Below are 12,500 nucleotides of genomic sequence, written 5' to 3'. Positions count from 1 at the left end.
ATTTGGCTATTTAGACAGATATAAACGTTAAGTTTCTTATAATGACATTTTTATTCCGATTGCAATAAAAAACTGTCAAATTAAAACATTAAAAATAGAATTTAAAACAGATTTTATAAAGTTTATTAATTTGATTTATTTACATTTATTTTTAAATATTTACAGTTGAAGTCTAAATATTGACCCTCCTGTGATTTTTATTTTATTTTTATTTTTATTGTTAAATGTTTATATATATAGTTGGAGTCAGAATTATTAGCCACGCTTTGAATTTATTTTTCTTTTTTTATATATGTCCCAAATGATGTTGAACAGATTCAGGAAATTTTCACAGTAAGTCTGATAATATTTTTTCTTCTGGAGAAAGTCTTATTTGTTTTATTTCGGCTAGAATTAAAGCAGTTTTTTATTTTTTTATAAACCATTTTAAGGTCAATATTATTAGCCCCTTTAAGCTATATTTTTTTCGATAATCTACAGAACAAACCATGATTATACAATAACTTGCCTAATTACACTGAAAAAAATTAGTGTTGCATGCAAAACTGTTGCAAACAATTTATTTGTGTTGAATTTAAACAAAACAAATTAAATTTAATAATGTTCAACTTAATTTGTTTGCTTAAATTCACCCCAAATAAATTGTTTACAACCACTTAACTTAAAAAAATTTAGAAAATCCAAGGAATCATCTTTGAATAATTTTTTTCAGTGTACCCTAACCTGCCTAGTTACCCTAATTAACCTAGTTAAGCCTTTAAATGTCACTTTAAGCTGTATAGAAGTGTCTTGAAGAATATCTAGTCTAATATTATTTACTGTCATCATGACAAAGATAAAATAAATCAGTTATTAGAGATGAGTTATTAAAACTATTATGTTCAGACATGTGTTGAAAAAAATTGTCTCTCAACTAAACAGAAATTGGGGGGAAAAATAAACAGGGGGGCTAATAATTCTGACTTCAACTGTATGTATATATATATATATATATATATATATATATATATATATATATATATATATAAACATTTTAAGGTCAACATTATTAGCCTCCCTGTTTATTATTAATATTATTAGTCAATATCATTAGCAATATTTGTTTTGGATTGTCTAAGCCTTTAAATGTCACTTTAAGCTGAATACTAGTATGTTGAAGAACATCTAGTCTAATATTATTTACTGTCATCATGAAGATAAAATAAATCAGTTATTAGAGATGAGTTATTAAAACTTCTTTTAACTTTTTACTTTTACTTTAAACTTTTGATTATAAATGTGCTGAATAATTCCTATTTCCGTTAAACAGAATGGTAAGACTTTATTTTGATGGTCCATTTGAGTATTAGTAGACTGTCTGCTTAATATCTGCTGATTCTGCTCCTTCAACAGACATTTAACTGACTATAAGAAACTTTACAAGTACATGTCAACTTACACTAACCCTAACCACAATCTAACAGTCTACTTATAATCTAATGAGAATTAGATGCAATGTAACTTAAATTCAACAAACAGACCATCAAAATAAAGTGTGACCAACAGGAATTGGGGAAAAATACACAGTGTGGCTAATAATTCTGACTTCAACTATATTTAGTTTACTGATTAATGCAAAACTGTAGAAAAGACCTAAATTAATTGACAATTTATTTTAATTTACAGTTAGGCCTGTTGTATTTCATGGTTGATAAATTATATAAAGATGCTGTAATAACTGTGCAATGACTGAAACTTGGGGTGGAAAGACAAGACAGCAAGCAAGAAAAACAATCACACAATTTGTAATGGTTATAATGGAAGTTGTATTGGTCTGGTAAATGTTTTGTCTTCTATAGTGTAATAAACACAGAAATCCTAAAGTAATATTGCCCCAAAACACACAACTAACAAAAATGTACTGATTTTAAGCAAGAATAATGACTTAATACTGCTTAAAGTCACTATAAATCTCAATACACTGTAGAAATGAAATTCTTTATTCTTTAAATTTGCGTTAACCTTAGCATTTAGCTTTATTAAAAATAAAACAAAATATAAGACGTTTAAAATTACGACACCATGTTTATTCCCTTTAATTTCATTGCAATTGTGTTTTAAGAAACATCCTATAATTAAAAATAGAATTATTTTACAAAATATACCTTAACATACTCAGTACTGAACATATGAAACAGCATTCTCATAGTAATGACTGAGCATTATTTCAGCACGCGCCTGTTTTCTTGTGATGGTTTGTGTACTTTCCTTTGATTCGTTTGAAGGGATTTTTGCGTAAGAGTCTGAGGTCATCCCTCTTATCTATCCCCCTCATGCAGAAACTCTTTATTTGTGCTGCTGACGACCCTCAATCAGACCTGTGCAGCGTAAAAAAATGCGTAGGTTTCTAATAAAGCATATCAGTTTTAACATATCCATAACGTCTGTTTTCTTCTCGAAATTTCATAATGTCTGATGTGAATGCTTTTGAGTGCTGAGAATTGATTTTGGAGAGCCTGTCGTGCTCATTGTCGTCAAACGACTTGATTAAACAGATCAAACCCCGATTGCGCGCGTACATCGCGGAGACATCCATATGATGTTTGTGTTTACATCTGGAAGACGTATTTATATTATATTGAAGCGTCTACCACACGTCACTCTCCGAACGTTAAATATACGTTTAGAATTTGTATTTAGGATGTTTAAAACATTTAAAAGTGTTTATCAGACCACAGCAAGCGATCTTTAAAGATATCTTGAATAAATAGCCAACATGTGCTATAAGTGAAACTGAATTCACAGATAACAGTATAAGATAAAGGCTACTCTTTTGTTTTTAAGACCTTATGCGAAATTGCACTCTTATTTAACAAAACTGTCTGTGTTAAAACATTTTGCTTTGGCCACAGAAGCTTGTTTTGAACACACCTTCACCTCAAACGAGGGTCGTATTTTTTGTTTATTTTGCAGATAAATGACAAAAAAAAAAAGGATTAAATTAAGATCCAAAGTATATCAAACGAAAATCGTTAAAAAAAAGGATTTTTCCAACAAAATTTATCAAGTGGTCAAAAATTGTCCGCTCCTTTTTTTCAGGCCCACTAGATATCTAATTTATCACACCTTTATGACGTCTACAATTATTAAACATAACAAAACAAATAAAAGTATACACTAAATAAATGTACACTAAAAATGTCCACAACAGTTTGCCTTTAATTAGGAGAGACCGTAAAAGCCTTAAGTCTGTCACGGTTTATTTTAAATTGAGTTTTATTAATGTGTGAATTGTTTAAATTAACAAATGTAATGTATGGGATATGCCTGTGCACCACACCACTGTATCAGACCTAAAATATGCAAATGAAAGAGTCGGAAAAACGATTTCTCACTGATTGATCTGATCAGATTGCTTTGTTTTGCTTATTTTAAAGAGTTTGAAAATTAAAATAGGTATTTTAAGGGAGTAAAAAAACTAATTCTGATGATGGTCGGAAAAAAAAAAACTGTCACAGTGAGACAAGTTCCTCATTTAATTATTTTATTTGTTTTAAATACATGTTAACCTGCCAACCATACAAATATTACAATAATAATACAAAGCAAACATGACTAATATCTCAATTCTGTCAACAAACACCTTAGACAATACACTTTTAATAGCGCATACATAAATACTATCAGTGTTATTTAGCTACTCATAAAACCACAGCGGAGACATTAAAGTGCATTTAAAGCCTCAGCATCAATGTTACAGGACAATTCATTTCGACAGAGAGAATCAAAGCCGCCTGTTGATTCCCGCCGGTCGCAGCAGTTCGCGCGCTCACGCTGTCGGTGTTTCCCGCCCACATGATCCTCCCAGGCGAGGACCTCACCGGACGGTCTTGTAAACCGCTGAACATCCAGTATAAACATCTCATTCAGTGTGTGTGATGATGTGCTGCGGTGGTTTTCAAGATTTGAGCCCCATCTGAGCCATGAGCTGCTCATACACGGTCCACGCCATTGCCGCCATCATGGTTCTCCGGAGAGAGCGAGGAACCGCGCCGCGGAAAAAACCCGCCAAACCATGCTCCTGATGGACAGACAGACAGAGAGGCTCGTTTTAAAACCTTTTTTGCCACTTATTCACTATTCTTTGGCTTAGTCTCTTATTTATCAGGGGTCGCCACAGCAGAAAGAACAACACAATCTCACGGCAATTCCTAACTTTTTGATTTAGTGGCTTATTCGTATGATCTAATTCGTACAATTTAGTACGATTTGCTCATCCGCCAATGACGGTTGGGTTTAGGGGTGGGGTTAGGTGCCACGCCTCCTTTTTAAAATCGTACAATTTCGTACGACTAAACTCGTACGAATTCGTACGAATTAGCCACTGAACTGTCAAAACATAAAATATTTACGGTTTCTCGTGAGATCAGGCTGGAAAGAACAACTCGAAAAAACGACTTTGTCTAAAAATGTTTTTAAAAATGTTACATTTCTGTATAATTTTTGGTTTTACATTTATGAATCCTATTTAGCTTTTATTAATATGATTCTTGTTTGTTTTTTTACTTGACCTTTTTTCTCGTTTATTTAGGATATAGCTATTTGTAGTGTAAGAGTCATAACATACATAATAATTAATAAACCTAATTATAAACTAGATTTTGTTTGTTACAAAATTCTTACCAATGTATTCCTGAAAACAATGTAAATGTTGACATTTTAAAAAGTTTCTGAAAGTTCAAAAAGAGTTTACAAACACGTTTTAATAGAAGTTTTAAAACATTTATGTCCCAGTTTTTATTTAACTAAAAGCTAAATTTTAAAATTCAAACAGTTTTATTGAAGTTGTTGAACATTTAATAGTTTTAGATTTTTATAATTAGAACAAAACTGCTGGAAAGCCATCTAAACCAAGCGGCAACCTCCCACTCTCCCTCGGGAAGCCAATACGGAAGTAACTGAAACTGCAATTCATCAAAATTCCGCTAGTCCTGGCTCCATAATAGAGCAAATTGCAATTGAGCCCACTGTTAGAATGGCCAACTTTACAGCAGAAAAAAAGGTGTTTACAGCCTGGTACAAAGAACGATTTTGGTTCATAAAGCTATTATTACCCTCCATGACAACTGTGAGGGGGGTGAATTTTTTTATAACTCATCCATTTCCTTTATATTAGGTTATATTAAGTTTGCATAATTAAGGGCGTGGCCACTTGAGTGACAGCTAGGTCTCGCTGGTCGCCGTGACTTCACCTCAGCTGAATCCAGCAGATTAGCCACTGATCTCGGCATGTTCATCGTATTTTTGTGTTGTTTTATGTGGCTTTACACAGTCAGCTGCCTTTTGGGATTATTTCTTACAATTATCAGATGATATGGGATGCTGTGTGCACTTAATTGTGCTCACAAACCATTCATGTGGCCTCCGTTTCCCATGTGAGTAAAGTTATATACTTATAAACCATCTCTATAAATGTATTTGTTTTATTTAAGATCATTTATCATTAATATTTTTCTTTAGACCCGTAAAGCACTCCAGAATGTGACAGATTGATTAGCTGTAGGCTCTAGAACAGTCATCTGAAGCGTTATCATACAGTGTTATGCTGGAGTTCATCAATAGTCTTGCATTTACTAACACACACTATATCTGAAGTGTTTGGAAGTGTTTTCCTCCTGTTGAAAAACGTCATAAGAACAATGCTTAGTGGCTCAATGTATTACTACAGTGTTTTTAAAAGTCTAAACACTTTATTGATATAGTGTACAGCCAAGCACATGTGGTCAGAACACAAACGAGTCGCAGGTAATAAAGTATCAAGCGTTTCTCCCAAAGTAAAGTCTGTCTGCCAGGTCTAAGCAAAGTGCCAGCAGGTGTCTGTAGCTCCGCCCACTCTCCGCCTCTTTGCCCTTGTTTGGTATCCCGCTGTGGGTGCGATGACGTGCAAACAAAATGGCGACGGTTGGCCGCGCCTACTTGTAGCTTCTTTTGCGCTCTTCAGAAACCTATGGGTGACGTCACGGATGCTACATCCTTATATTTTACAGTCTATGATCTAAACACATAATTAATTATTATAAATCTCACATTCAAGAGGCTCTTTAGTCACAGTTTTGGAATCTGTGGAATTGTGCGGAATGAATTTTCTATCGTACAGCGCATCAATACCTTCAAATTTAAATATTATTATTTTTCAAATCGAGATGTTGGTTAAAGAGACAGTTCACATAAAAATTATAACTTAGTTTCCCTTAACTTGTTTTAAATCTTTTTAATAAGAAAATATTGTGAACAAACATGTAAAACTGTAACCATTGACTCCCACAGTATTTGTTTTTCCTACTATGGAAGTCAATGGTTACAGGTTTTCAACATTCTTCAAAATATCCTCTTTTTTTGTTCAACAGAGGAAAGAAACCCCAAACGGAACCACTTGAGGGAGAGTCAACTTTCCTTTTGGTGTTTGTGGAAACCTGTTTGGTGATGTAAAGAAATGACACACATTTTTTCAAATATGTCTTCACCTATTATCACTGCAGTATTAACAGCTTTGACCTGATTAGATGGCCTGTTTACAGCTGATGTGATGGTGTGGTTGAATATTTAATCAATGCACTATTTTACAACCCTCTTATACAGTATACATTTGTTTTGTTTATACAGTTAACCTCTCACTCATGGTCAAATCAGAGTAAAGCATGGTCTCTTTTGGCCTTTTTGAGGGAGAATGAGGCTGGAATGGCATCTGTTACCTTGTAAATGTAGCGCACCACATCTGATGTCCTGCTGAAGACGTCTGGACTCACTTGAACATGAGTTTTGACCACATCAGCCGGCTGGGTCAAAACTGAGGCCAGAACACCAGCCAGAATCCCGCAGCTGAAGTTGGCCATCGGTGCGTAAGACGACTGGCTGATCTCTGAAACACAGAGATACAGTATATCAGCGCATGTTACACAATGACTTCCTGTTTGAGCCGGTCAGAATGACTGGACTGCTTTCTTATCTCTTATGAAGAAATCTCTCGAGCAATGATCCTGCTACCTGTTATCTCAGCAGACCTCTCTAGACTGTACAGACATCAGGATACAATATGACATGGCAAGAAAAACTCTTTTTTACTCACTTTATGTTTGTATTTTCATAAAAAAAGAGCATTTAACTATAAAAGTTTAGCATTTTCAGAAATAACTGTGCTTCCACTCACCAGAATGAGCTTTTGATTTGCTTACAAAATGCACATGCTCCTCTAAAAATCCTTTGCAAAGTTGTTGCATTCGTAGCAGAACTTGTACCTTTACTCTAAAATTGCTGCCTTCCTCTGAGAAACTTTGCATTGTGCATTTATTTTTGCTTTGATAAATTCAATTTTAAAGGCTGTATGGTGGCGCAGTGGGTAGAACTATCACCTCAAAGCAAGAAGGTCTCTGGTTCGAGCCTCGGCTGGGTCAGTTGGCATTTCTGTGTGGAGTTTGCATGTTCTCCCTGAGCTGGCGTGGGTTTCCTCCAGGTGCTCCGGTTTCCCCCACAAGTCCGAAGACATGCAGTACAGGTGAATTGGGTAGGCTAAGTTGTCCGTAGTGTATGAGTGTGAATGAGTGTGTTTGGATGTTTCCCAGTGATGGGTTGCAGCTGGAAGGGCATCCGTAGCGTAAAAAAAACATATGCTGGATAAGTTGGTGGTTCATTCCACTGTGGCGACCCCAGATTAATAAAGGGACTAAGTCGAAAAGACAACTAATGAAATTCAGTTTTATTGCCGTTGCAATTTTCATGCCCTTCCAGCCGCTACCCAGTACTGGGAAACACCCATACACTCTCACATTCAAACACACTCATACAAAACGGCCAATTTAGTTCATCAATTCACCAAGAGCGCATGTGTTTGGACTGTGGGAGGAAACCCACGCCAACACAGGGAGAACATGCAAACTCCACACAGAAAAGCCAACTGGAAATCGATCCAGTGACCTTCTTGCTTGTGCTTGAGGCCACAGTGCTAATCACTGAGCCAGTACAGTACTATGAATATTAAATGAATAAATAAATAAACTGACTAGAGCGGGGAGTAAAATCAAGGAGAAAACGGTTTTAAATGCAATAAAAATAATAATAATAATAATAATAATAATAATAATAATAATAATAATAATAATAATAATAAATAGAAATTACAATAAAATAAATAAATAAAATACTAACTGCATCTCTGTTTAATGTTTATCATCTTTTCTCTTTTTTATTTTTTATATTTATTTATTTGTGTTGTCACTTTATGTACACTGGAAGCTTCTGAAGCCAAATCAAATTCCTTGTGTGTGTGAAGCAGATTTGGCAATAAAACTGATTCTGATTCTAAAACACTTGCAGGTCACATTAGAATCGGAATTTCAAATTAATTAAAAAGAGAAAATCATCTACTGCATTAACTGTAATATTGAAGATAAAATAAGAATAAAAACACATTTTCCTCTGGTGAACTCAATAAAACGATTATAAAAATAAAACGGCCCCAGTGAGAGTCTCAGTGTTTGCTCACATTTATTTGCATTCTTAAGTTCTGACAAATTGTCCTTTTGCTTGCAGAACATTTGTGTTCCTCTTGGAATATTAGCATTCATGTGCAAAATTAGCAATTTCTGCATTTCTTCCATATTTACAGCGGCGATTGTTGGCTCTCGAGGGCCCATTGCGAACATTGGGTGGGGGTGAGGGAAGGGTAGAGGTGAAAGCAACCTGCAAGCATGGGGGGGTCCTCAATTTGCAGAGCCCTACGCACATTTCATAGTGCACGTATAGAGCGGATTGGTACAGCATATTCATTCATTCATTTTCTTGCGACTTAGTCCCTTATTTATCAGGGGTCACCACAGCGGAATGAACCGCCAACTATTCCAGCATATGTTTTACGCAGCGGATGCCCTTCCAGCTGCAACCCAATACTGGGAAACACCCATACACACTCATTTCCACACACACAATTCCCCAATAGCGAATGTGTTTGGACTTTGTGGGAAACCCACGCCAACAAGGAGAGAACATGCAAACTCCACACAGAAACTGACCCAGCTGGGACTCGAACCAGCGACCTTCTTGCTGTGAGGCCACAGAGCTAACCACTGAGCCATCGTGCCATCCAGTACTGCATGTTTACTTACAAAATAAAATTACTTCCAGAACTGGCTTCACTGCCTAAATGCACATGAGAATTGCCTTCGATTAATTGTGTAGCCCTAGCAGAGCGCAACAAAAACATCTAATCTTTCCGTCCAGAAACTAACATGAAGCAGAACCTGCTGTGCACAATGAACCCATTAAGGCTCTGCAAAAGATTTTATTAACAACCATGTGTTAAGTGTCCTGTATGTGTCAAGTAAGGCCCTGATCCAGACACTGAAAGCCCTTTGTGCAATGAGAGGCACCTTTTTTATTGGTTGTCTTATGACCGTGAGTGTTTTGTGCATTGCTGTGCGCCTCGTGTATTAACCACCGTCTGCACCTTGCGTTCTGTGCAAAAAAAGGCAACTCTGAGCAGAAAAAGCACAGTGTCAGTTGCGCCTTTTCTTTTTAGGGCTTTTTCACCTTTTATTGGGATAGGATAGTGGAGAACAGACAGGAAAGCATTGGGAGCAGAGAGATCGGCAAAGGACCTCGAGCTGGGAATCAAACTCAGGTCACCGTGAGCCCCATGGTGCTATATATCAGCATACTTAAGCACTAGGCTACCAGTTGAGCCTTTTTCATAGTCGAATCAAATGACAGCAGAGGCGGGGTTTGAGTTGAGGTGACAGCAGTGTTTGTGTTGTTAAGACAACTGCAGAGACTTTTGAAGATGGAGGAAACACCTGTGGTTACTGTTTTGAGTTATCCGGAGCTGGATTACTTCACAAATTGTGAATATCACAATATTATTAAGCATTACAATTATAACAATATCAACGGCAGCAATCGCGCACAATACGCAACTGATTCAGTGGTTAACTAGCCACATAAAAAGCACAGCACACTTCTTTTTCCCCTGTCAACAAGAGGCAGTGCGGTGCGCCTCGAATTCTCAGAACAACAAAAGCCCGTTCGGTGTGATCGGGCCCCTAAATGTCCAGTATGTGTTAAGTATTTGTCGAGTATGTGTCCACTATGTGTTGAGTATACTGACAGACCTGGAGGCAGCAGGTGTTTGGTCTGGCTGTAGATCATGACGTATATGCCGGAGAACGGAGCGTCTCTGAGCAGTGTGGCCGTCAGACCTGAGAACAGAGCTTTCGGTCCTTCCGTCCGACATACCGACCGCAGCGCTCCAAACACACCGCTGTACCTGTAGCGGCCACTCTGAAACACACACACACATTTATTCATTTAGCAGATGCTTTTATCCAAAGCAACTTACATATGAAGGTAAAAGATGCACTTGAGATCATCAACAAGCAGCAGTATATAGATGCCAGGACAAGTCTATTGCCTCAGTGGTGTGTCTCAGTCCAGCACAGTACAGTATGGTCCAGTAGGGGTCACCCTAATCAGGCCTTTCTACTTCCAATGGTACCCTTTTGGTAGACATGGTGTAAAACAGAAAGTTCCAACAGATGGAAAATAAAGCCACACGGGTCCTTCACATATATCTTTTTTGTACTCAAGTCATATAGATTGTAATAGAGATACTTTGGCAAGCAAATGCAATTAGCAGTTTCCTCACATTTTTTGATGCCCATTTTTTGAGCACGGTGGCTCAGTGATTAGCATGGTGGCTCAGTGATTAGCATGGTGGCTCAGTGATTAGCATGGTGGCTCAGTGATTAGCACTGTCGTCTCACAGCAAGAAGGTCGCTGGTTTGAGTCCAAACACTTGCTCTATAGGTGAATAGAACTAAATTAAACACAACTAAATTGGCCGTTGTGTATGAGTGTGTGTGAATGAGCGTGTATGGGTGTTTCCCAATATTAGATTGCATCCGCTGCGTAAAACATGTGCTGGAATAGTTGGCAGATCATTAGCGGAATGATCCGCCAACTATTCCAGCATATGTTTTACGCAGCCTCTGAATAGAGACTAAGCCGAAGGAAAATGAATGAATGTAAACAACAATAGAGGACACAGATGCAGAGCAGATGCTGTTCTTCTTAGCCTGTGGATGTTTGTCGCAAGATTTGCTTGAGCTCCATGGCTCATTGCTGCATGATGTGACTGTTTCAGTGTTATGTCTTGGATGTGTATTAAAAATGCCACTTCCTGTGTACGTAGAGTGTCTGCAAATCCACTAGATACCATTCTGTTGTGCTAGGTTGAGGTTAATAGTGCAAAAACAGTATTTTTTTTGGTACCTTTAGTAGAAGAAACAGACATGAATGCGTATTATACTGTACCAAACTCTACCACACAATAAAAACCGGACACAAGTTAGTTTAAAAGATTTAGTATCATTACTGAGTCCTTGTAACTGAGAGTTTGTAGGAAAGTGTCTGGTGCATATGGAGAGGAAGAAGTGTGTCTCCTACAAGGTTGAGGTGGTTTGTCCAACACACTCACCGGCATGAAGCACACTCAGAATCGCACAATGTTTTCAGAATAATGGAGTTATTCTCTTATTATAATTATTTGGAGAGAATTATTATATAATTATATGGAGAGATAAAGTCTATTACCTACAGGTGGTTTGTCCAGTACACTCACCAATGTGAAGCACACTCACAATTCCCCAATGTATTCCTACAAACTCCCTCACGGAGTAAATCTATGGCTCTTTTATTTGTCTACACACCTCGAAGCGTGTTTTGATGACGGTGACGGGCAGCATGAAAACTCCTGCCACACATCTGGCCCCGGCTCCCAGCAGCACCGCCTGCAAGGGCCCCGGGCCCCCGCTGGAGAAGAAATGCTGCTTCAGAGTGAAATAGGTGCTGAAGTAGATCCCGACTCCTGGAATACAGCGCACGAACGACTGCAGAGAGACAGAAACAGACAATATAATCAGAAGGACGCACACATTGTAAAGATATCACACCTTAGGGTGACCATACGTGCCATTTTTACAGGACGAGTCCACTATAAAACACTGTCTTGAATCGTTTAGTTGAATCAAATCAATTTTTCAAGTTATCTAAACATACATCATCAACGCAAGTCTGTGAGAATCAAAATAAGCACCTCACTCTCAAAACATAGTCAAGTTACCCTACTGAAAAAAACAGCTTAAACCAGGCTAGGCTGGTTGGCTGGTTTTAGCTGGTTGACCAGCCTGGTTTTAGAGGGGTTTTGGCCATTTCCAGGCTGGTTTCCAGCCATTTCCAGCCTGGTCTTAGCTGGTCAGGCTGGAAAATGACTAGCTAAAACCAGCTTGACCACCTAGCCAGGCTGGGAGTCCAGCCAAAACCAACTATGTCCAACTTAAACCAGGCTGGTCAAGCTGGTTTTAGCTGGTTATTTTCCAGCCTGACCAGCTAAAACCAGGCTGGAAATGGCCAAAACCCCTGGTCAACCAGCTAAAACCAGATAAAACCAGCCAACCAGCCTAGGCTGGTTTAAG

At 37.6% G+C, this 12,500-nt stretch overlaps 1 protein-coding gene across 1 annotated transcript in view; it reads right to left on the bottom strand.

Annotated features, from left to right (window-relative positions):
• Positions 1-3,506: 3,506 nt before the first annotated feature.
• slc25a38a (solute carrier family 25 member 38a) overlaps positions 3,507-12,500 on the bottom strand; it is a 15,585-nt gene continuing 6,591 nt past the window's right edge. The window contains exons 5-8 of the mRNA XM_056452950.1: positions 11,736-11,915; positions 10,140-10,308; positions 6,732-6,898; positions 3,507-4,060 (exon numbers count right to left, since the gene is read on the bottom strand). Of these exons, the coding sequence (XP_056308925.1) occupies positions 3,938-4,060; positions 6,732-6,898; positions 10,140-10,308; positions 11,736-11,915 (639 nt within the window). The 3' untranslated portion in view covers positions 3,507-3,937. The remainder of the gene's footprint in view (positions 4,061-6,731; positions 6,899-10,139; positions 10,309-11,735; positions 11,916-12,500) is intronic.

Source organism: Danio aesculapii, chromosome 3 (assembly GCF_903798145.1).
Source record: "Danio aesculapii chromosome 3, fDanAes4.1, whole genome shotgun sequence".
Lineage (NCBI taxonomy): Eukaryota > Metazoa > Chordata > Actinopteri > Cypriniformes > Danionidae > Danio > Danio aesculapii.
The sequence above is the reverse complement of the archived record's forward strand: the minus strand, read 5'-3'. Positions and strand labels throughout refer to the sequence as shown.